We start from the raw sequence: 26321 nt of genomic DNA on the forward strand, positions 1-26321 counted from the left end.
GGGAAGCCGAATTTATGGATGCAGAAGATCTAGAACTGTTTATGGCCGGTCTGTGAAGCAAATACATCAAGGTGCTGATATGACAGAGACCATGAGCTAAAATCCTAAGCCCTAACTCCAGCCCTCGATGATGCTATGACTTGGATTCTCGCCAGGGTTTTTTCGAGTGATTAGAGGATGTTTTATCACATCCGTACACAGTAACCTAGTGGCCTGGAGAGGTTAGGGCTGTGTCTCCAGATGCCATAGGTATAGCAAGGGGGAAGCCAAGTGGACGACCTGGTCCATCTTGTCACAAATGGAAAGCAGGGGAAGCTGGCTTGTGGACAGAACTCATTCAGCTGTCATATTGCCACCCTGCTGTATTTACCTCACAAAGAGTTCATAAAAATTTATAAGCCTTTAAATGGATTTTAAAAAAAAGAGTAAAAACACCTTAACGTAACAAATGGTTTCTGCTGCTACATAATGCAGTGAACTCTGCCAGCTACCTTGCTTTATTTGAGGTCAGGCCACGGGCATGTGGTTGAAACCGGATAATTCTGCAGCCCAGCCATCACAGTTCACGGAATCCGAGGCCATGCAGCAGGAGCCAGGATCTGGTCTTGCTGCAAACCACGCTTTCCTTCGTTCTTTTAACGAATTGACAGCCGGCTTTAATTTTACTCATCTGTGTGGTTTCTCAGCCTTTGTTTACAAAGACTAGTAAACAAAGACTTCTTATAAATAGAGCCAAGGATAAATAAATGTGATAGTATATCTAGGTTTTAAATAATTTGGTTCAAAATACTTGCAGTGCCAATAGGATCCTGGGTTGTGACTTTTCACCAACATGTTGATTCTGTCTAGTGGCACAAATGCCTGGGGCCAAACAGCCTGCACTTACTCCATAAATGAGGAGGCCCTGGAAGAAGGCCAGAGTCCTTTGTCTAAAACAAAGCAGGATGCAGTGACCCCGTCAGGCACGCTAGAAAAATCCACCTGTTGATAGGATAGGTACTTTTTCTCTAAGAAAAATTTGATATTCTGTTACCTTCATTTCTTTGGGGATAAGTCACTTGTGTGACTTCAAATCTCCGGCATGCCTTGCTAATTTGAACAGTTTTCTGATTTATTTATGATTCCAAGTTTTCCTAGAATCAGATACTCTGTAATACAGTCCAATTGTTACTGGCAGGATTTGTTACCTTCGTTATCTTTTGGGCCATAAGAGATCCTTACTTTAAAATTTGGAAATCCTGTTTATTAATCCTCTGAGAAGGCTTTTCTATGCTGACTTGTTTCCCTTCATCAAGGAGTAACATTCGAATCTCTTTTATGTAGGTGATTGAGTCTGTCTCTGTGGATCAGATTACGATATTGCAAAACCTTCATTATTAAGTCATTTTAGAGCCTTTACCATGCAAAATTAACATGTTAAAGATGAAATGAAACTTGCTGTTTAATTTACTGTTTCACAGTCTTTTTATACTAGTTCGAAAGCCCTCTTGAAGAGGAGGCATGGCAAGTCCCAATGAACTTGAGTCATTATATCCTGTGACAGGCTCCACAGTAAATGACTTCTGATTGATGTGAAGCCTGATGCTTAGAGACTAATGACAGATACAGTATTGCAGGGCCTCGCTTGCATCCCTACTATTATCAAATGAAGCTAGGGGCTTAGCAGAGGGCTGGGCTCAAAAATAACGTGTCATTGATAATACCAATGGTTTGTAACGTTTTCAAAAATACAACCCTGGGGACGGGGAAAAGGTACTTTTAGATAACTCTAGGGATTCAAGAGATTTAAAAATTACTTTTCTTTAAAATTTCGCTCTTTACCAACAAATCACAAACCCACCATAGTTATAAAGTAGAGTTTATTGACCAGTAGAAGCAAGAGTTTTTGCAAGAAAAGCAAAACTTTAAAAGAAGGAGAACAAAATTAAGGGCTCTGGAAGGTAGAATATCACGTCTTAAGGCTTTGGAATTAGACAAAATCCTAATTGTTCTACATTCCTTCAGTGTGACTTTTGGTCACTTATCCCCTAACTTATCCTCTAAGTTGATCCTTCTCCCCTGTTCTCCAGTCACAAGAGTCACTGCCTCCCAGGGGTGGGAGTGAGGGGGGCCCATGCACACATCCAGATCTTGATTCTAAGGGAAATTCTTTCAAATGGAAACAAAAGGAGAAGGGAGTAACTTATCCCCAACTGAGAAAAACGTGGTCTCTGTTCTCATGGACTTTGCGATGACATCAAAAACCTTGCATTTGTTGCATTTGTATAACTTTAACTTCATTAATAGAGTTCCATTAAAATAATTGTAAGTGGCACGCATCTTGTAATAGGAAACTCAGTGTCGCGTGTTCATTTCATCCATTTAGAAATGTTGCAGTTCTAATACGATAAAAATAAAACCTTGCCAATTCACAGTATGCTAATTCAGTATGTTAATAATTGAAACAGGGACTGGTATGAAATGTGCTTCTCCTCCATTCATGAGGACAGGGTTTTCTAGTTGAGTTAACAGTGCTGAAAGATATACAGGGGAGAGGACCTGCTTTAGAGAATAATCATGGCAAGTCACTTCTGTTCTTCAGGTGGATTATTAAGTCATATTCAACGTCATGTTTAGAAAGGGCTACTTTTCAGATCTTTTGTGTAATTTGCCTGTTTGAGTGGTTTTAATATGTCAAATCCTTTTGTATTTGGAACTATTATTATTTAGGTGGACTACACGGTAAAGTTGTATGTAATATATATAATGCCTAATGCTGGAATAGCAAATGCTGCCTTTCTCGGTTACTGTGTGTTTATCTTAGCATCCATGAGTTGATCACTTACTTGGAGGTGGGCAGTACCATGTCTTTATTTTCCTCTTGTCCTCATAGTACCTCACTAGTGCTAAGTATAAAGTAGGTGCTGATACATATATTTTATTGGGTTGTTAAAAACAATTGGTAGGTTTTTATGTGGAAAAGTTACTCTTGACCTCAGACTCAGGAAGTGGAAGGGTTCTCTGGAATCTTAGGTAGGTTGCCAGTTGAATTTCCTTATCATCGACTTGTTTCTCATCTATACCTAGTTCTTCCTTCAGTCACCATAAAAGTCTTATATTCTTGAAATTTGACATTTCAACGAGAGAAAGCATTGTGGTTGACTTTAAATGGAAGCAGTTATAGGGTATATGTGAATCTTTTAGCCACTCATTGCTTCCTAAGTTTCAGGATTTTCTTGGTGAGGGGGGATGAGGAATGGTGACAAGTGTAAAGGTTTGGAATACTGGACAGAACCCCATTTAAATAAATGGAAGTACTACTTACTTATTGGGAAACATAGAACAAATTACTTAGTCCTAGGTCTTTAAATGAGGATTATTCCTAATCATAGGCTTGTGTTAACTAAGGTTGTCTGCATAAGTGCCTCCTGTAATAACACCTGCCATGTAGTAGCTGCTCAATAAATGCCAATACTCTTTATCTCCTGTTGGCATTTAATTACTCCAGTGACCAAATCTCTTAGTCTTACTGGGTTATCTTCCCTTCTGGGATCGAAGAAAAAGGATTTGTACTTCAACTCTGATATTCTAGAAGGATGTCTTTCTTATATGATAAGAAATTGTTATCACTTGTGTTTAGGTACTGTCCACTGGAAATTAGGGATGTTGTTGATAGGTAGAGCATTTGATATTGATTGCCTCCCTATTTTCAAGTGGTTGAGAGCAGGCATATTTGATAAATATAAGAGCATCAGACAGGAAGTGTATTCTAGTAGTTGTGCTTAAGGTGGGTGAAAGAAACCAGCAAGAGCCTTTTCCAGTGATCCAACAAAGCAGAGATCTGGCTTTCAGCAAAGCAGAAGAGAAAGAACAGACTTAGAGACATCCAGACATTGAGTAGACTGGCTTTATTGACTCTTTAGATTATGGCTCAGGGGCAATGGTCAGTGAAGAGAAGTCAGGGATCTTACATTCATGGGTCACGTGCCCCCATTGACAGTGGTGCTATAATGCAGACTAGGAGAGACCAGAAGTAGCAAGATTTATGGGAAAGATCATACACTGAGTTTTGGACCTGTGGAGTTGGAGGCACTGGGGACATCTAGATGGAGTTGTCTGCTAAGGAGAGAGAGAGAGAAAGAGAGTTGGGAGGTCAGGGGAGAGGTTTAGGACAAGAGAGTGATGTCTGGCCCCTATCACTTCTGTCTACCTGAGGCTTACAACCGGGAGAGTGGGAGGGGTCCGTCTTTTGGAGATGTAGCTGTCGAAGAGAAGAGGCAGAAAGTTGTGCACTCCTTTCTAGAAGCAGCCAAAGGAAACTCAGCCCCTAGATGTGAATTGAGAATCCAGATTTCCTTTTAATGACTTACACATGACTGGTTTCCCCAAAGAAATTGATAAGTCAACTGTTTGGAACTGAAAAGCCAAAGCTGGAAAGAAACCACAGTCCTCGAAGTCAGCTCTTCTGTGTCTGATTGACAGACTGATGGGTCCCCTAAGTCCGTCGGAGACCTTGCATTTCATCACGCTGCACCCTTCCAGGAACTCACTTTCTCCAGAAGCTGTGCTCCACGGTGGTTATGTACTCAGGCCAAACCACAGGATTCAGTTCACAAAATAAAAGTGCTATAGATGGCTGCGGAGAAATAGAAGACTCTAAATGCTGAAACAGAAATACAGAATTAAAGGTGTTCCCATCGTGGCACAGTGGTTAACGAATCCGACTAGGAACCATGAGGTTGCAGGTTTGATCCCTGGCCTTGCTCAGTGGGTTAAGGATCCAGCATTGCCATGAGCTTTGGTGTAGGTTGCAGACGCGCCCCGGATCCCGCGTTGCTGTGGCTGTGGCGTCAGCCAGTGGCTACAGCTCCGATTCAACCCCTAGCCTGGGAACCTCCATATGTCGTGGGAGCGGCCCTAGAAAAGGCAAAAAGCAAAAAACAAAAAAACCCCACAGAATTAAAAATAGTTGTTAGCCGTCTTCAACAAATGCATAAATATGTTTATAATTAGAGAGAATGACTTAGGACATGTGGAAATTGTGACTTAATCTTCTCAGTACTTTTGAGAGCTATTGAAAAAGCAAATACTTCTTCAGTCAAATTTTGCTTAAAACCTTTCCCCTTTCTAGTTATTGATACAACTGTATCAATACCATCATTATTATGATTAGCTGTCATTAAAGCTGTTTATTGCCTGGGACCCTAGGCAGGCTACCTAACTCTCCTGGCTTTCATGCATAACATGGAGATAATATCATTTATTGAGATAAATGATTCGGCATGAGTAAAGCCCCCTTTGATAGTACCTGGGACATATAGGCACTCAATCCAGTGTAGATATTGTTATCAACAGGAAGAGGGAAGGGAGAGAATTTCTGAGTTACTGGGTAGGCCCTGGAAGTGAGAGTAAAGTGATTAAAGATGATGGAGATGTGTGTGCAGAAGTGACAATGCTTACGGGTGCCATTATCAGAAAAGTGAATGGTGACAGAGGAAGAAGGGGGTCTGTGATGGTGTTTGGTTGTCCTTGAGGAAGAATGAAAAATGGTGGGAAAGATCCTGGAACATACACTGGCCACCCCCGAGGGTTGCTCATAGCTTGTGACAGTTGGATGTTTGGGGCTCAGGGCGTACCTCACTCAGATGATTTGTCAAGTGCGGTATGCTCTGATTGTCTCGCTTGTTTTTGTTTTAGTTTTCTGAAATCAGACATCGTTGGCTTGTAGGATAGAATGAGAATGGTGATACGAAAAAGGAAAGTATGAGATTCGGATTCAAAGGATCACTAGCTAAAAACGTCGATGAAAACTTACACACTGGTGACTTAGTAACATTAATCTTGGAAACTGAAAGATGAAAGTTCATTTAAAACAAAACAAGGAGTTCTCGTCGTGGCTCAGCAGAGATGAACCTGACTAGTATCCATGAGGATGCTGGTTCAATCCTTGACCTTGCTCAGTGGATTAAAGATCCGGTGCTGCCGTGAGCTGTGGTGTAGGTCGCAGACACAGCTCAGATCTGGCATTGCTGTGGCTGTGACTGTGACACAGGCCAGTGGCTATGGCTCTAATTCGACCCCAGCCTGGGAACCTCCATGCCTCGGGTGCAGCCCTAAAAAAATAAAAATAAGAAATAAACAACAGAAGAAGACAAAATAAAGAAGACAGAGCTTAAGGGAAAACAAGGATACGGTCCAGTTAAAAAATTGAGTAGTACATGCTGATTAAGTAGCTCAAAACATACCTTTCACAAATCAAGATGATATTAGGGTCAGTAACCCTTTGCTTTCAAATCCTGGCCATCGCACATGGGGTGGGGGCTGGCTGCAGGGTGTGTGTTAGGACTGTCAGCATCTGTGTCCTTCCTCCTCAGATCTAACCTGACGGCTTGGACTTGACAGACCAAAAACATGACAGTAAAGTTTGGTGGATCAACTTAAGATCACCAACTTTTAGTTCTGGCAAGAAAGTACATTTTAAAAATTACATCTATTATCATCATAAAAAAGAGGCCATTTAGCATTGAAAGCAAAGACATCACACACATACGCATGTACATAAAGACGCGCGCACGCACACACATGCAAACAAGAGGAAAGAAGGGCATTGTAAAAAGCAGCTTTTAACTGAAGTTATCTCTATGAACAGTTTTCCATAGTGTCCTCATTTCCCCTTCTTTTTATTGTGAACTGGTGAAATAATTGTGCAGACAAGCACAGAGGTAGGGCCAGAATTTGGAAAGTGCTGGTTCCAGCTTTCCGGACCACCCAGCTCCCAGGTGACCGGCACAGGACAGCTCAGGAGACAGAAATCCTGCCACTTCCACTGCTACAAGCCCAGTGCTGAAAAGACTGACACTTTTTTCCAGACCACTTTGTGCCCCAAAGTCGATTTATCAAAAGGAGCTTTGTTGCCAGGGAATTTTTTCTTTCTTTCTTTCTCGAGACTAGGTTGGGTTGGGGAGGAGGGTGAGGGTAGGAGGGATAAAAGGTAGCTAGTGGAACATAAGAAGGTGAAATTTTAAATATCTATGTCTTTACGCCACTATACAGGCAAGTGTATGTTAGATTCTAACATAAGGTAATAGTGTATTGTATCAGAATGGGAATAATGTCTGTCTTCATCAGTTGTTTGGTCTTTAAAAAAACAAACAAACAAACAAAAAAACACCCAAGCATTTTCTGGGCTGTGGAACTTTAAAGAGGACAGTTTGCTGTTTCTATGGGAATCGACTCCATTTTTTCAAAACATGAATGTGGTAGACACGCCGATTTTTTTAATTAACAGAAAAATTTGCTAATCTGAAGATTATTAAGAGAAGTCTTCATCAGTGTTTGTGTTACTGGGAGGAGAATGGATGTGTGGACATGTAGAACTGAATCACTTTGTTTTACAGCAGAAATTATCATAACCTTGTAAATCTACTTCAATACAACTTCAATACTTCAATACAACTTTAAAAAAAAAACAGAAAAAGACATTAGCAGAAAAACAAAAGAGATGATAAAAACTTAAAAACTTGGCATGGCAGCAATTTTATCAGCAAGGAAAATGATAAAAGTTAAAATGTGGAAGAAAAAGATGTACCACGATTCTTTTATTTTAAAGGAACTGCAGATGACTTTGGTTGATAAATTTTATAAATTTAAAATTATTTTGTATCAGTAGCTGAATATTAGGAACACAACTTTTATTTATTTTTTCCTTTAAAAATTTTAATTGAAGTATAGTCGACTAACAATGTTCCAGAAAGACACTTTTATTTTATTTTATTTTACCTTATTTTTCTTTTTTGGCCACCCCGAGGCATGTGGAGCTCCAGCGCCAGGGATCAGAACTGAGCCACAGTTTTGACCTACACCGCAGCTGTGGCAATGTGGATCTTTACTCCAGTGCACCGAGCCGGGGATAGAACCTGCATCCTGGCTCTGAAGAGACACTACTGATCCTGTTGTGCCACTTTTTAAAATGAGTTTGACTTGGACTTATTCCTGGGCTGTTGACTCTGGTGTTATAATTTGCAGGCTTTGCAGTTTTTAGATGTTAAACATACATGCCTGGTGTTGTAGAAAATTTTGAAGTAGGATTACAGATTTAAGAAAAGCAAAATATGAAAGAGCTGATTAGTCACCAATTCCCCTCTATATAGACTGTATGTGCTGCTCTTTGCCCAGACATGAGAAAATACATCTTTGCCAGCTGTCTTATTCTTGTTCTATAACTGTGTGTGTGTGTGCGTGTGTGTGGTTTTGGCTGAATTTTCTGTCCGGAGTTGAGGTTAGAAATCAGATTTTACTCACTTTACAATTCCTCGTTGTTTCAATAAGTCACGGTGTCGAATGTCATATTCAGACGTCTCTGGTGGCCTTCGAGCTCTGAATACCTCTCAGAGATGCCCACACTGAAGATTCAGTTTCAGTGACTCCCCAAGCCCAGGGTGGGCAGTGGGAGCTGGGTGTTCTCAGGTGGGTGGAGGAGCACCTCAGGGCCCAGCAAACCTGGGTTGTCACCCACGGAGGGCAAGCCCAGGGTCCCATTCCCGTCCCCCACCTTGCCTAAACCTCCCCATCAGCTGTCCAAGGAGAATCACGCAGAAGGAAGGGTAGTCACCACAGACACTCAAGGAAAATGTTGGGGTGACTCCCCGCTAACAGCAGGGGGGGCTCCCAATGAAGCAGTTAGAACTAAGGGGTCTTCTTCTCTTCCTTGCTCTCTCCTGCCCCCAGTGCTGCTGCCAGTGGCCAGCATGAAAATCCTCATTTGGGCTGAGGAGAAAAATTCATCCATGAAACATAAGCCTTTTCCAACAAAGCCAGTCATGCTGCAGAAGGACTCCCAGCTTCCCCCAGGAGTAGAGGACATTATAAATACTCCTTGCCCCCTCACATGTGATCCATGAACAATTCCTATTCCTCGGGCCTTTGGCTGTCCCGTTATGATGGAACTGCTGTAGCTCCGCCATACCACATGAGAGATATGGTCTGACATATCACAGGTCTCTTTCTGGTGGACCCGTCTGGTGGCATCCTCTGTGAGGAGGCTGTTAGAATTGGGGGTCAAATTGTTCATGGCTGGGTGTATAATTGTCAGAATATAATGTTTGAGAGTTTTGCTTCTGGTGGAATTTTTTGAGTTGTTAGAGTCCAGAAACTAGTCATGTTCAGATAGGAACCAATTTGAGTGACACCCCCCTAGGGATCATGAATGGCAACAAATGAAGTACAAAGAGGAGGACTGGACATATTTGAGTAAAATTCTCAGGCCACACCTGTATCTTGTCTAAGTTGTCATGGCCTCAAGCCAAAGCTAATGGGGGGGGGGATTGTCTTTGAATCACCCACTGCTTCTCTAGGTATGGTGGAGATGGAAGAGAGAGGGTCAGAAAGGGATGCAGGGAACTTGGTGATTAAATTTGATGCTAATGATCTGGTTTGCAGAGAGTGTGGCTGCTTCTTCTCCTGGTCCTTCTGACACTGATGACAAAGTGCATTAGTCCTCGTGCCAGAGCGTGGACTTGGCAAAGGAGAGAATGGCACCCATGTCAATCATTTTAGTTTCTGGTTCATAAATCCAAAGCAGATACTGTGCTAAGGAGGCCAGGGACACAAAGAAAGAAGCAAATTCTAGTCAACATGTCTGTCTGCAATTTTCACAGAGGTGGGTGAGAGGAAGTTGTTTGGTGTTGGAGTTTTGGGGGAGATGGATGAGCTGAAATGATACCTTTTTGAGGCTGAATTAAAAAAAAAAAATCTCAAACAACATCCTAAAATAAACATAAGCCTTTATCAAAGGAAAACTAGGACTTGCTTCTATTATTTATAATGCCTATTTATCATTTATTTATTACTATGATTATTGAAACTCTAACAAGTAATTACAGTACAAAGAAGATTCCACTTCTGAACAGGATGGAATAAGCACTTTCTTTCCCATGGAATGCAGCTAGGAACCCTGGACAGAGCACCTCTGGGATTGAAAAGTAAATGGTAGCAGGCAGACTGGAGAGGAGATAAGAATTTGAAGTCCCACCAAACTGGTTGTGCATTTCCTGTGTCCCCATCTCTAGCATCCCCTGGCATAGACTCAGAGTTAGCCCAAAGCCCAGTAGAGCACGTTGATATGGACCAAAGATCTTCAAGATCAAAGGCCTTGCTTTCTGGCCTGAGGAGCAGGAAAGCAGACTCCTATGTTCAGAGGGAGTGTTTCCTCTTTTGTCCAGCCTGCAGTCAGCCCTACCGAGACATGGCAGGAAGTGCCAGGTAGTCATCTAAAACTGTGCAGGTAGGGGAGCCCCCCTCTCTGATGAGAGCAACTATAATCCTGAGGGCATGGGGTGAGTTCCCATTGCTTTTTACCCCTTCGGCCTTCCCACCACTGGGCACCCAGCTGAGACACAGTTGCTGAAAGTAGCTGCTGGGCCAGGACGCTAAAGCCCCAGCCCCCAGCAGAGAGACCATGAAAGGGGGTCCCAGGGAACTGGGAAGCATCAGGAGATGAGAGAGAGGAGGGAGCTGGGAAGAGTGATCACATAAAATGTAGGAGCTCCTGGGCTCAACTGGCAGCTGTGCATGTGTGGATCTGACCCTGAGTGGCCTTCCAAGCTCTTTGAGAACTGAATTGCAAACTAGACCAACTCAGAGGTCTCAGACTGACCACTGAACGGTGTACCCAGGGGACAGACCCAAATAGCCCTGCAAAGGCTTTGATCGCATTGACATTCAAACCCCTCCTGACAAGGAGATTTGGAAATTGCAGCCAGAACCTAACCAAGTTGATCATCTTAAAAGGAAATAAAAAGTCAATGTCTTCCTTAGAATGTAAAGACTTAAACTCACATGACATAATAATTAATATTACTCAAAATTCCTCCATATATGAGGAATCATGAGCTGTCACATGTTAGACTTACTAGACAGATTTTTAAATCAGTGATTACAGTGACGATCCAAGAACTGTGGATAAACACCCCTAAAAAGAATGGAAATGCTAGAGTGGAAAGGAATAGAGGGTATAATGTAGAACCAAGGTAGGATTTTAAAACTGAAATTATGTATTATGAATACATATAAATATATGATAGTCAAATAAAAGCCACAAATTGTCAATATAAGGAGTGAAAGATGTGTCACTGAAGACCCCATAGACACTGAAAGTATAACAGTTCCTGTAGTGGCTCAGGGGTTAACTAACCTGACTGGTAACCATGAGGCTGCAGGTTCAATCCCTGGCCTCACTCAGTGGGTTAAGGATCTGGTGTTGCCGTGAGCTGTGGTGTAGTTTGCAGACATGGCTCGGATCCCACATTGTTGTGGCTGTGGCGTAGGACGGCAGCTGTAGACCCCTGGCCTGGGAACCTCCATATGCCGCTGGTACGGGCCTAAAAAGACAAAATACAAAAAAAAAAAAAAAAAAAAAAATTATAACAAGCAAAAAGCTACAAACAGCTCTATGCACATAAATTCAACAATATAGATGAAATAGACCAAACCCTAGAAAGAACATCCTATCAAAACTCACCCAGAAGAAATAAATTACCTGAATAATCCTATATCCTTTAAATATATTTAATTTATAGTTAAAACTTTACCCTTCCCCCAACCAAAACCAAAGACACATCCAGATAGAATTCTGAAGAATCCTATTGAACATTCATGGGAAAATACCACCAATTCTACATGATCTCTTCCCCAAAATAGAGGAGGAGGCAACATGTCTCAACTCATGTATGAAACTAGCATTATCTTTATGCCAAAACCAAAGATACCACAATAAAAGAAAACCACAGACCAATGTCTCTCCTAAACATAAATGGAAAAATCTTCTGCAAAATATTAGAAATTAAATCCAGCAATATATAAAAATAATAAATTGCGACCGTGGGGAACAGCCCTGGAATGCAAGGCATTTGAAAACCAATCAGTATAATACATCATATTAATAGACTAAAGAAGAATAATATCAGTTGATTCAGAAAAAGCAATCAATGAACTTCAATGTCCATTCCTGACAAAAACTCTTAGTCCAGGACTAGCAGGCACCTGCCTGAACCTGATAAAGAATAAAGGTCTGCACTAACATCATTCTTAATAGAGAAAGACTGAATACTCTCCCTTTGAGTCTTAAGAACTAGGCAAGGATGATCACTTTCACCATTCCTACTTAACATCATACTGGACTGCCTTTTAAAAATTCCTTAAGGAGTTCCCATCGTGGCTCAGTGGTTAGTGAATCCGACTAGGAACCATGAGGTTGCGGGTTCAATCCCTGCCCTTGCTCAGTGGGTTAAGGATCCGGCTTTGCCGTGAGCTGCGGTGAAGGTTGCAGACGCCGCTCGGATCCCGTGTTGCTGTGGTTCTGGCGTAGGTCGGCGGCTACAGCTCCGATTCGACCCCTAGCCTGGGAACCTCCATATGCTGCAGGAGCAGCCCAAGAAATGGTAAAAAGACAAATGCATAAATAAATAAATAAAAATTTCTTAAAAAAAAAGCATGAAATGCTTACAAGTTGTAATAAAACTGCTCCAATTTGCAGACATGATTGTCCATGTAGAAAATCCCAAGAAATCCACAAAAAAACAAGCAAACAAACAAAAATAAAAATAAAAAAAAAAAACACCTCCGAGAACTACATTGTTGGTTGGATTGCAAAATTGTATAGCCAGCCTGGAAAATAGTTGGGTAGTTTCTTACAAAGGTGAATGCACCCTTACCATATGACCCAACCATATGGTAAGGGTAAAAAAAGGCAGTCTCAAAAGGTTACAGGTGTATGATTCCATTTATGTGACATTCTGGAAAAGACAGAATGCTAAGGACAAGGAACATTTCAGTTGTTTCTAGAGATTGGGGACATGTAAAGAGCAGCATGAAGTTTTGGGGGGTGTAAAAATGATGGAATTGCTCTATATCTGACTCTATCTTGACAGTGATGGTGGCTGCAGAGATCTCCATATGTGCCAACACTCACAGATCGTTAAGAAATTCTTTGATTTTGTACATGTTCACTTTTAAAATTATGTTTTAAAAATTACAGGTTTTCATGGTCAAAGTGAGTGATACCTTACATTCTTATCAATTAACCAGATCAGTATTGTCCAGTTAGAACTTTCTGAACTGATGGCAATGTTCTCTATGTGCTATATCCAGTATGATGACCCCTAGCACTGTGTAGCTATTGAGCACTTGAAACAGAGGAACCAAAATTGTAATTTTTTTTTTTTTTTTTTTTTTTTTTTTTGCTTTTTAGGGCCACACCCACGGCATATGGAAGTTCCTAGGCTAGGGGTCAAATTGTTGTGAGCCACACGGGAAGTCCTGCTAGGGGTCAAATTGAAGCCACACCTGCCGGCCTACACCACAGCCACAGCAACACCAGATCCGAGCTGCATCTGTGACCTACACCACAGCTCACAGCAATGCCGGATCCCCGACCCACTGAGCAAGGCCAGGGATCAAACCTGAATCCTCATGGATGCTAGTCGGATTCTTTTCTGCTATGCCACAACAGGAACCCCCTTAATTTCATTCAAACTAAGTAGCCACATGGGGCCAGTAGCTACACTGAGCAAATATATAATCACTGTACCCCCAGATAACCATGAAATTCTCTTGTTTTCATCCATTCATTACTGAGAGATACAAGTGAAATATGATTGGCATGTATTTTTTGACATTAGGATTGTATGAGTTTTTCCTAGTTTTATAAACACCTTATGAATAAAGGTGTATGATCTAACTTCCATGAGATGATGTGTGAAGATGACTCCAAGGATTGACCTGTAATGTCGGCAAAATAAATTAGTGGATACATAGCATTTTGTGATAATGAACTCAAGTCATGTTTTGTTTTTGGTCAATAAATATTTGATCATTTTCGGTGTTGAAACCACTGTTTTCTTTTTTTTTATAATGATTTTTATTTTTTCCTTTATAGCTGGTTTACAGTGTTCTGTCAATTTTCTACTACACAGTGAGGTGACCCAGTCACACATACATGTATACATTCTTTTTTCTCACATTATCATGTGATAAGTGACCAGACATAGTTCCCAGTTCTATACAGCAGGATCTCATTGCTTATCCATTCTAAAGACAACAGTTTGCATCTATTAACCCCAAATTCTCAGTACCTCCCCCTCCCTCCCCCTCCCTCTTGGCAACCACAAGTCTATTCTCCATGTCCATGATTTTCTTTTCTGTGGAAAGGTTCATTTGTGCCATATATTAGATTCCAGATATCAGTGAAATCATACGGTATTTGTCTTTCTCTTTCTGACTTACATCACTTATTATGAGAGTCTCTAGTTCCATCCATGTTGCTGCAAATGGCATTATTTTGTTCTTTTTCATGGCTGAGTAGTATTCCATTGTGCATATATACCACACCTTCTCAGTCCAACCATCTGTTGATGGACATTTGGGTTGTTTCCATGTCTTGGCTATTGTGAATAGTGCTGCAATGAACATGCAGGTACGTGTGTCTTTTTCAAGGAAAGTTTTGTCTGGATAGATGCCCAAGAGTGGGATTGCTGGGTCATATGGTAATTCTATATATAGATTTCTAAGAACCTGCATACTGTTTTCCATAGTCGTTGTACCAATTTACATTCCTACCAATAGTGTAGGAGGGTTCCCTTTTCTCCACACCCTCTCCAGCATTTGTTATTCGTGGACTTACTAATGATGGCTCTTCTGACTGGTGTGAGGTGGTACCTCATAGTAGTTTTGGTTTGCATTTCTCTAATAATCAGTGATGTTGAGCATTTTTTCATGTGCTTGTTGGCCATCTGTGTATCTTCTTTGGAGAAATGTCTATTCAGGTCTTTTGCCCATTTATCAATTTGAAACCACGGTTTTCAAGCACTGTTTGGGGCACTGAAGGTACAGTCTGAACCCTGTGCTCATTCTGGGAATAGGGATAGTATAGCCTTTAACAGTCAGCTCAGGGTACGTTGAAGTAGCAGGAAAGCAGTCTATGGAAGGTACCTCAACTTCCCAGAAGCGTGTGTTGGCCTAGCTCTCTCCTTCTGACAGGATCTACGGGAGGCTGTCAGAAGTACAAATATTACCCAGGCACGTTGAGTTCAGCTTCGGGATGGAGAGGTTGAGCCGATATTTCTTTACTTTCCAGTCCATCTGGACTTAGTTTGTCATTTTCCCCCTCTTATTCATAGTTTTCTTGGGGAAGTATTGTGATACCTCCTTTTCATGTGTATTTACTTTTCATTCCTTAGTTAATTAGAAGCACCTTGAGGTCAGAGGTCAGTTCTGGAGATATGTCTCCTTTGGAAAAATATGGCAGCCTTTGCAACTTTCGTATCCCCGCCTCCCAATTCCATCTTACAGAGGAGGAATGCAACCCACAGAGAGGATAACTTGGTCATAATTAAATAAGCCAGTGATAAAGTAATTCAGTTTCTTAGCTCTTTGACCTTCTAACTAATTCCAGCTAAAAGAGCTCTAGGACTCAATAATGGCATATCTTTAAAGCAGCAGAAATACTCATGATAACTTTGAACGCTAATTGGGAAATACCACTTTTAGGTGTATTTTCAGATGTAGTTGTTGCTTCTCAAATTGGGGGCATATTTGCCTCCAGGGACCGGGGGCCCTGCACTGCAGGTTTATACAACCTCAAGATCAAGGCTTCCTGGAGGACAGCCTTCCTGGAGGGTCAGTTCACTTGTAAATTTTGGAAAATAATGTTGAATGGTGTTCAATGGAAACAATTTTTAAATTTTTATTATTAGGAAAAAACAATACATTAGAGAGTATAATGCATAGCTTTATGAATTTCAGCAAGACTTCAAAACAGAATATTTTTTTTCCTGCATATTTCAAACTTCCCTGGACATCCCATCATTATCTTCTGCAATTGAAAAATACCAAGTAGAGGAGTTCCCTTGTGGTTAAGGATCTGGTGCTGTCACTGCAGTGGCCCATGTCGCTGCAGTGGCCCATGTGGCTGCTGTGGCCTGGGGACTTCCACATGCTGCAGGCGCTGGAAAAAAAAAAAAATTAAGTAGGGGGAGTTCCCCTTGTGGCTTAGCAGGTTATGAGCCCAACTAATATCCATGAAGATATGGGTTCAATCCCTGGCCTCGCTCAGTGGGTTGGGGATCCATTGTGGCCGTGGGTTGTGATGTGGGTCACAGATGCCATTCAGATCTGGCATTGTAGTGGCTGTGGTGTTGGACCAGCAGCTGCAGCTCCAATTTGACCCCTAGCATGGGAGCTTCCTTGGGCCACAGGTGTGGCCCTAAGCAGCGAAAGAGAGGGAAAAAAAAAAGACTAAGTAGAAAGGTCTCAGATATATTTAGGTGTGTTGGAAATGAATAATCCAGAAATCCAGATGCCATTGTAATAAAATTATAATGGAGAAGGGTAACCTTACATTTTCCCACACTTTTTCATAGTTTTCTTACCACTTACTATCAAAACATCATATTTAAACTCTGTCTCTTAAACTGAAAACTCACAGGCTCTCAGTTTTCCTCACTTTACTTTCATCTTTGCCTCTTTGAATCTTGACTAAGAGCGGAAAAATAATCTATCCCATCGTGCAGTATGGGAAATTGTGCATCCTTAATTTGTAGTGTGAGTTTGAGTTTCTTTGACTAGATGGTGCAAGGTGTTGTGGAGTCAGGGAGAGATGTTTACACTGAGAATCAGGAGCTCTGGTGCTGATGCTGGCTTTGCTCCTTACTCTGAGTAACCTTGGGCAAGTCATCTTTGCCACCTAGACCCTAGGATTATCTTCAGTCAAGTGATAATGTACTAGATGACCTTCCATGTCTCCTCTGGCTCAAAAATGACATTATTCATGTTCCTAATCCTATGAGAATTGACTGATCCAAAGGCATTTGATAATTTTTTTAAATTACACAGAATAGCCATGCTCTTCACTTTGAGTTCACATTGGTGCTCCCTAACATTCGTAGGAATGCCAAATGTATTTATTGCTCTTGAAATATTTGCCTATATAGTGTTGCATCGTATTTAACTTTAATTGAAATTTTTTTCCCTTGTAATAAAAACGCACATAAATCCTGGGCTATAAAGGCATTGAAAACTTTGAAACTTTCTGTTTTTGAAAGCACTTTCCTTGAAGTTCTAATTTGTGCCTTCTCTCCAACTTTCGTGTAACCAGAAAAGTCTGAACTGTTGGTGGTGCCCAGGGATTTTTGTTTGGAGGGTTTCACCTCTTCCCTTTATTTCTCAATTTGAACTAATGTTCTACCTGGGCACTGCTCCAAATATCAGATTATCGCCATAGCCCAGACAGTTGGATAGATAGATTCTGGACAAGTTGAGTTTGGTGTACAATGTTCCTTTCTTTCTTCCTTCCTCCCTCCCTCTCTCTCTCTTCCTTCCTTTCTTTCTTTTCTTCCTTCCTTCCTTCTCTCTCTTTCTTTGCTTTTTAGGGCTGCACCCACGACATGGAGCTTCTCAGGCTAGGGGTCGAATCAGATCTGTAGCCGCCTGCCTATGCCACAGCCACAGCAATGCAGGATCTGAGCTGAGTCTGCTACCTACACCACAGCTCCTAGCAACACCGGATGCCCTGACCCACTGAATGAAGCCAGGGATTGAACCCACATCCTCGTGGATACTAGTCGGATTCGTTTCCACTGCACCACGACGGGAACTCCTACAAATGCATTTCTGATCGTATTCTGGTATTTCATGCTGGAAATTTGGGGCTGTCCCTTTGTGAAACTGGAAAGCCCCTTATATCTCTGTGTTTCCTCTCTGTACTGTATTGAAGCACTCTTCATCTAGTTTGGTCTCTCACAATATTAGGCTCTTCCCTTGACTCAGTAATTAAATATGTCTCTCTTTGGATGCATCCCATATCCTGTTGCCAGAGTAACCTAAATCTTCAGCATCAGTAGCATCTCCCCCCTGTAAAAACCTCTCATGCCTTTCTCCTAGAATGTCATGTTCTTCCAAATCTTATCTCAGCCTGACTTACTCTTTGGCTTCGTCTCTACCATCCCCTTCATGTGTCTTCCTGTGCCAGACGTGTTCCTAAACATCCTGTCTTCCACCCACGTGGTCACTGTGGACGCTACTTGGAAAGACATCCTCAACGTTTCTCTTCCCTTTTCCTTCCCTCAAGAGCAGCCTCCTTCCTGAAACACGGCCCCGTTCCTGCCTGGCTTCCTTGCCATCTCTCTCTTCTCTCCAAAGTAACCATCTCTCTTTGTTCTCCTGCTACTCTATCCTGCTTTGCCTTGAATGACTCAGATACTGATGCAGAACCGTGGGGACAGGAGCTGTCACTTCTTCATCCTTGTACTGATCTCAGCAAAAGCAGAGTGTCTTACCTGTTGCACATTGTATCTAATGTATGTTTGTTGAGTTGAACTACATTGTATTAGCATGAGTTTAATAAGATGTTGCTGCAGAGGAGGACTTTCCCCCTTCCCTATTGGTACAGTTTTGCAAAGGGAAGAGAGCCCTGGCATCGCTTCTTTCTGCCTGGTGATGGGAAGTGGAGAGGTCCCCCAGGGAAGCAGCATCTGACTATATAGTCAACATATATTCCCTCTCATGAGCTGCCATAAGCTTATAAATGCTTGCTTTTAGAGAATGTGGGATTCGCATGGGGGTAATGCTTCTTAGGAAGGAGATTTATTAATGGCTTTAATAAATGAAATTGATCACAAGTATAAGGTGGATCATTTTCTTTTTCGTTAAAAGATTTCTAAATCTGATCTTGGGTCATCCCTTCTTGCCTCCTTTCCCTTGGCTCCCCAGTAAGAACCTTCTGCCCTTACCTCACTGTCCCCCACCTACCCCCCACCAGTACTTCCATACCTGGTTCATACTTCCTCTCTCCAGGTCATTCATTCATTCATTCATTCAGCACAGATTTAGTGCCTGCCATCCACTAGGCTCTCTTGAAGAACACATCTGAGAACAGAGCGTGCAGAAACCCCTCTCTTCACGGTGCTCATGTTCTAACTGATGGCACACCCTTTTCCTTTGGTTCAGATTCTAGGATGAACCTGCTCTTCCCCTGAAACCATTCCTAGCTGCTTCAGCCCAGTCACTTTCTTTCTTTTTTGTCTTTTTTTTTTTTTTTGTCTTTAGGGCCGCACCCGAGGCATTTGGAGGTTCCCAAGCTAGGGGTCCAATTGGAACTGAACCACCAGCCTATGCCAGAGCCACAGTTATGCGGGATCTGAGCTGTGTTCGCAACCTAACACCACAGCTCATGGCCAGATCCTCAACCCACTGAGCAAGGCCAGGGATCTAACCCTCATCCTCATGGATGCTAGTCTGGTTCAGTCACCACTGAGCCACAAAGGGAATCCCCCAAGCTCTTTCTCATGAATTTTTAGAGGTGCCTATTAACTGTTCCTCCCCTTTGACAGATCCTGTCTTGTCTTCATGGCACTTTTTACCTGTAAATATCTTATCTCCTCAAGTGCGTTAGAAGCTTCTTTGAGAGTGGAGATCGTGTCATCTGTTCATGAAAAAGTCTGTGTACCAATGCATATACCCTGCATTGTATATACTCTCTTAAACATTTGCAATTAGGCACCCAGTAAATATTTGTAATTGATTTAAGGAGATTTGTGGCTCTTCTTTACCAAGTACAGTCACTCTAAGACATGCTATACCATTAGTTATCCAAGCAGGTTTTTAACTTTACTTTTTTTAAATTGAGGTATAGTTGATTTATAATATTGTGTTAGTTTCCGCTGTATAGCAAAGTGATTCAGTTATACATATATATGCCTTCTTTTTAAAATATCCTTTTCCATTTCAGTTTATCATAGGATATTGAATAGAGTTCTCTGTGCTATATGTCAGGACCTTGTTGTTTATCCCCTCCGTGTATAATAGCTTATATCTGCCAACCCCAACCTCCCACTCCATCCCTCTCCTCCCACTCCACCTCCTTGGCAACCGCAATTCCATACTCCCAAGCATTTTTAAAGACCCTGAGTGGAGTTCCTATCATGGCTCAGTGGTTAACAAGCCCAACTAGAGCTTGATCCCTGGCCTCGCTTAGTGGGTAAAGGATCTGGCATTGCCATGAACTGTGATGTAGGTTGAAGACATGGCTTGGATCCCAAGTTGCTGTGGCTGTGGTGTATGCTGGCAATTATAGTTCTGATTCACCCCTAGCCTGGGAACTTCCATATGCCCCGGGTGTGGCCCTAAAAAGACAAAAAAGAAAAAAAAAAAAGACCCTGTGTGACCATGTCACCACGTGGAGCTGAAGCTTCTTCTGCCAAGGAACCAGTCTCATGCCAAACAGGACCTCTGCCCAAACCTCATCCACCAAAGAAATCACCTCTGCAATGTTCTCTATGATGTTTGTAAGTCTCGACTGTAGCACCGAAGCTGTTATTCAAAGGAGCACGAGGCGCCAGGCAGAGGAGGAGCACTGCTAATGATGTCTGTGGTTGAGTCTTGCCTTTATCTCTCTATCAGACTGGTATCAAAGATGTGCCTTTGTTTCTGAGTTGAGGCTAATAAGTGTCCATCATGAAACTCCTCAGGAGGACTGCAAAGTGAGGTTGGGGTTATGGTTTGGGCCAGTCAGTTGTATCCCTTTGCATGGCCATTCTGTAGCAGTCTGCAGCTGAGGCCAGAACACAGTCCCTCAGGGGCTGTAGATCTGAGCACAGGCGACCCAGCCTGTGAGCTTCACCTCGCTGGCCTCAGGTGCTAACCAAGCCAGTTGGCTTCAATTTCAAGGTTCAAATTGAGGGATAAGGTTTTTTTTTTTTAAATTGTGATTTATCTTACGGTTATTTTATTATAAGAGTCATGAGGCAGACTCTGGTGCCTCCTCTCCCAGGTTCAAATCTTACCCCTGCCACTTAGCAGCTGTAGAAGCTGGAGGAAGGCAGTTAATCTCTTTAAAAATGGTGATGATGATGATGATGATGATGGAGGAGGAGTTCCTCTGTGGTGCAGCAGCATCCACAGCATCTCTGGAGCACTGGGACACATGTTGCACCCCAGCATTGCCAAAACTCCTGCGGCTTAGGTTGTAGCTGCAGCTCAGAATTGATCCTCGGCCTGGGAACTCCATGTGCCATGGGGCAGCCAAAAAAGAAAAAAAAAATTGATGATGATGATCACAGCACTTAGTGGGCCCTAGTAAAGCTTAGATGAGTTTCTTTATATGGGCATAGTAGGCCCACATGTAGATGGAAATGTACATGTTCAGATACTAGAAAATTTGAATACATTCTTGGTTGTAATTTTTCATCCCTTTCCTTTGATGTTTTGTTGTTGTTTTCTGTATCCATGTTCTTAACCTTTTCTGTATTTTAGAGGAGACTTGAGATTTTAGCCATCAAGAGGTGGGCCAGTGACCTAGAGCTTCTTCCCCAGGGGCTCTTAAATTGCCAGGGGTCAAGAGATCTCTAGTTAGATCTTAACTTTTACATAATTACGTCATTGCCTTCTTAAAGTGCAGGGTTTATTAGGCCTCCTTTCAGATGTGCCTCCCAGGAATGGGCTGAATTAGGTGGATTTATAAGGACTACGAACATAACCAAACTCAGAGAGAGGTGAGTAAGGGTGCAGTGCCTTAGGAGGAGGTGCTGAGTGGGCCACAAGCTGAGTCATTGTCTCAGATGGGAGCCCAGGTGGCACATCTAACAAGAGGAATGAATAGACTGGAAGGGAAAATCACGACCAGTCCATTTCTGAGGAGGCATGTAAGGCATAATTGATGTGGTTTTCTTTTTCTTTCTTTTTTTTTTTTTTTAACTGCATGAATGAGACCTGATTGAATAACAGATGATGTGGAAAAAATTGTCTAGGGGTTGAAAGCATGGCAATAACCAAAAACCCACCACAGTCTTAGACCAGGAGAATATAGAGTCCAGAGCGTGGGAGGGGGCTATGGTGCTGGGTGGGGGCAGGGCGAGACACAGCTGGGGTCTATCTGGTTCTTCATAGGTCATTTTAAGAGGGAGATTGATATGCCCGAGGGGAAGCAAAGGCAGGGAACCATGAGGGCGGAGGATTTGAAAAGTGTCAGAAGGTAGAAGGAGCTGAAGAAGCTTTGTTTAATAATGTTGAGGTCAAATATTCCCAAGGATCCATCAGTGAACATAGAGTATGTACCTTACTTCCAGTGTCCCAAACTGTGGGCAGCTAGAGAAGAGATGGCTTGGAACACAGGGATGGGATTATTACTTGCAGATGTTGGATGAGCTGCCATACAGAAGGAGGTTATATATTTTCTGGCTTTCCGAAGGCAGGGTAGAAGTCACTGTGTGGGGTTACAGGATTCAGCTTGGAGGGGAGGGTGTGTCCTGGCTTGGATGTACCCCAGCTCTGTGGGAAGAGGTCCTTGGAGATGGGCTAAATCACAGGTGTCAAGAGAGGGTGTGATTCTTGTGGGGCTTTCGCCTGGGGATCCTTCTAACTAGAGATGCGGCAGCATCTTGCTGAGAGCATCATTACACATCTGCACTTCCCAGCTCGGGCTGCATTGTCTATGTCATCTATATTGTCCATTAGCTACTGTGTTGATGAGGATGGGGAGAATTTGCTGGGCAAATATCCTTGGCCAGTCAAGTCTATTCAGGTTCTGAGCAGGGGATAATTTATCGCCATCTGTTTGGATCCTGAGTGAGCTAGTGGGAAGTGCTTGCTTTGCTACTACTGTGTATGGGGGAGTTGGGGCAGTATTATTACTAACACAACAGCATTCCTGGTGTCCTTGATTAGTCTTTTCCTCTTATGAACTCCATTTTTCTCTGGTTTTAATGTGCTGGTAGCTGTTCCTCTCATCCTCTTCTCTCTCCCTAGTCCCACCCCTTCCCTTCTTGATCTGTTCCTGTGTTGTTTCTGGTACTGCAAATAGAGATGAATCATTTGCTCTACGTTTCTGCTGAAAGAAGTTCCTCGTGTGTATGTGTGTCCGTGTGTGTGTGTGTGTGTGTGTGTGTGTGTAAATACAATATGTACACGTGCCTATGCATGAGTGATTACACGTGGGGCTCATTAGGAGTGGGGTAGGGTGCGGTGCAAACAGTGCCATGAGAAGGATGTTTTTGCACAGATCTGGAAGGGATTTTTTTTTTTAACCTTACTGATCTTAGATGCAGAAATTCTAAAAAGAATTTTTCTAAAAGAAAAAGCAGAGGAGGCTCCGTGATGTAAAAAAAAATCCTCTGAATCATCTGAGCCCGTTCAGTTTCAGTGGTGTGGTGAGCTCCGGAGCATCTCCCGCTGAGGACGAGCTCTTGACACAGTGACCTCATTCCCCACGCTGCCTTCCGCGGCGGCAGGAGCTGCACTGGCTCGCTGGCTGCCTCTGCTGCAAGCCCGCCGGCGGCGTGTCGGCAATGATGAGACCCAGGCTTGTGATGACTTGCCCAGCCACTGGAATTTATGACAAATAGCTCGCTGCTGCAGCTAAACTTTGATCCTGGTACAGTAGGACCGCCTGTTACACACAGGAGGCAGACGTGTCCTTCTCCACAAGGAAAAGCCAGCCTTAAAAAAAAAAAAAAAAAAAAAAAAAAGAGAGAGAGAGAGAGAGAGAGAAAGAAAGGAAAAAAAAGAGAGAGCGCATGTGTCAGGTTTATAATTACAAACTGGTGAGTATATGATGCCGAATCCATGTTAATGTGTGTGTGTATGTTTTCTCCAAGCATCCGGAGGTATGTGTCCTTTTGCCTGTTTTAAGGATGGAAAGGTCTGAGTTGGTGCTCGGTGCTTGGAGGGGGGGTAAGGGCGGGCCCTTTGGAGAGAGAGGAGGGTGTGCCACTGGCTGTCCCCCACCCCCCTCCCGTGCATTCTCAGGCCCGAGGCCCCCACTGCACAAACAAAGGAGCCCTTACCGACAACCAGAGGCTGTAGCTTTTCTGGGAGTGATGACTCATTTCAGCTCACAAAGGATTCTGGGCAGGGTAATGAGAAGTCAGGTTGGCTGATCCGTTCCTATGACTTCACTTTGCAGAGCATAAGGCAGAAGAGGAGTGACACTGCAGATTCCCCAGGCACTGCAGTGGGCTATTGGCTCAGGACCAGTGGCCGTGGTAGCTGGCCTAGGCATGGGATGGGCTTTCAGCTGTTGCATGCAAATAGGAGGAAAGGGTGGTAAAGAGAATTCCCCTGTCCCCCAAAATCATAACCAGCAAAGTCCATCCACAAAGCTTTTGAAAGGGGCTTTTTGCCAGCTTTCGAACTGAGCTCCTACCAGTATCTCAAGCCCTGAATGAGAAGGGCCGAAGTTCTGCAACTCTTTTTTTTTTTTTTTTTTAAAGTAGGTGTACCATGGTAAAGTACCTGCTTCCTACTGTGTCCCATGCACCCTCAGTAGCCAGTCTGCAATGCTGTTGAGGATATTAAGTTTACTGTTTCTTCTTATTCCAGATTCTAGGACGTCCGTTTCTGTTACTGGCTCCTTCTTGTGCCTGAATGCTACCCCCTAGCATGCACCAGGCTTTAGCGCCAAAGCTACCTGGGGGATGGAGCCAGTCCAGAAAGGGTCAGGTAGGTCTCCCCTGCTTTTCTTTCAAGAGTTGTTGTGTGCAAAGAAATACGGTCAAATGTCTACCACCTCCCTTCTGTACATGTGCCCTGTCATCTGAAACATGGTCTTGCTGTGAAAATCACCCTCAGCCTCAGTCTTAGGCAGCGGAAGCACCCCCTTGTAGGTGCCCACCAGATGCCCCCTCGCCTGCATGATTCATCCCCAGCCTCACATCAGAACTGAAAAGTCAGCTCTAGGATTTGCGCATAGGAAGTAATTAAACTGCTTCAGGTTTCCATCAGCCGTAGTCTCTCTCCCACTCCTCTGATGGAGGCACTCAGTAAAGATTATTTGAAGTTCTTTCTTCTCAATCTGGTCCCTACATTTGGTGAGTTAGTTGGCCTGTTAACCTACATGCAATGCACTAAAATCCCAGAAAGCCTGATTTATATGCTTAGGGACTGTTTCCAACACTAACATCATACAGAGGTTGCTATTAACTGCTAAGGAAGTAAGCATATTTCAACAGAGTCTGCTTTAGGATTCAGATTATGACAGAGCTGTTTTCTTACAACATCCATGGGCTCTTCACACAAAAGCCTTTTTTTTTTTTTTTTTAAATAGAGAGATGGTAAAATATGGTTCTCAAAGGTGCATTCCATGCTGTGTTTCCAAAGTGAAACTTGGCAAATATGAAAGCATGGTGTTACCAGCTCATCAAATTTATGGTTTTAGCACTTTCTATTAAAAATATTTCTGAGAGCATTAAATGTAATTTGTAATAATAATTAGAACATTTTTCAGTAATGCAAGCCATACATTGGACAGGCTCCTTGAACATCTCTTTGCTCTCATATCCACCCCCATAGCTCAGTCTTTCACTGAAGGAAAGAATGCTTGTTTCCTTTCTTCGTTGGAAAGATGCTGTTTCTTTGTGCATAGTACTTGGCATCTTCAGTGCAAATTGAGGATGTTGAGTCAGTTTCACGGGCTGCTTGGTCATATCATACCATGTTGAGAATGTACTATCCCCACACCATCAGCTCTACTCATGCTGTTCAAAGTCTCCCACTCACATAAGGATTTCTCCGATCACTCCAACAGGAGGTCATTTTTTAGTCCTATCACAGAATGAATTTTTCTTCATAGATAGATAGATGATCCATAGATACAATTAGATCAAATTCCTCTTATAGAGTTAATTTACTAGCCATTTTTGTATTTTCTTCTTATAGCTCTTCTAAGGATGTTTTAAATAATAATGGGAATATGTTATAATTGCTTATATTTTTTTTTGCCTTTTTTTTTTTTACAGCCACACCTGCAGCCTATGGAAGTTACCAGGCTAGGGGTCAGACCAGAGCTGTAGCTGCTGACCTATGCCACAGCCACAGCAGCACAGGATCTGAGCTGCATCTGTGACCTACACCACAGCTCACGGCAACGCCGGATCCTTAACCCACTGAGCTAGGCCAGGGATCAAACCCACATCCTCATGGATGCTAGTCAGGTTTGTTACCACTGAGCCACAATGGGAACTCCTAATTGCTTGTATTTTTACACATTTATATTATTGTTTACTCACTGAAGGCAAAGATTAAGATTTGTACCTTTTCTGTACAATTCAAGTCATCTGGAAGTTCCCTGCATATGGAAACCACATCATACATGGTTGATAAGAGAAAAACATAATGTATCTTTGCATCCCAGGTTCCATCAGAAACTATTTAACTCCTAGCATCACTGATCTTTGGCACTAAGAGGACTTAAATGCTGAGTTTCCTTTCCCTTTCCTGGGGAAAAATTGGCCCAGCCAAAATCTGAAAATAGGCCAACTTTCTCTGTATCCTTGCAACTCTCTGTCCAAACAATTTCC

The 26321-nt window shown here is 42.6% G+C and overlaps 1 protein-coding gene across 11 annotated transcripts in view; it reads left to right on the forward strand.

Annotated features, from left to right (window-relative positions):
* The window catches only part of STOX2 (storkhead box 2), a 217359-nt gene that overhangs the window by 159768 nt on the left and 31270 nt on the right, over positions 1–26321 (forward strand). Inside the window, exon 2 of one of the 11 annotated variants that reach the window (XM_005671698.3) lies at positions 24346–24465. The exons of 9 other annotated variants lie outside the window; for them this stretch is intronic. In XM_005671698.3, the coding sequence (XP_005671755.1) occupies positions 24441–24465 (25 nt within the window). In that variant the 5' untranslated portion in view covers positions 24346–24440. Of the gene's footprint in view, positions 1–20110; positions 24466–26321 lie in introns of those variants that run through there. One more of the 11 variants, XM_021075618.1, reaches the window with a different exon arrangement.

Source organism: Sus scrofa, chromosome 15 (assembly GCF_000003025.6).
Source record: "Sus scrofa isolate TJ Tabasco breed Duroc chromosome 15, Sscrofa11.1, whole genome shotgun sequence".
Classification (NCBI taxonomy): Eukaryota; Metazoa; Chordata; class Mammalia; order Artiodactyla; family Suidae; genus Sus; species Sus scrofa.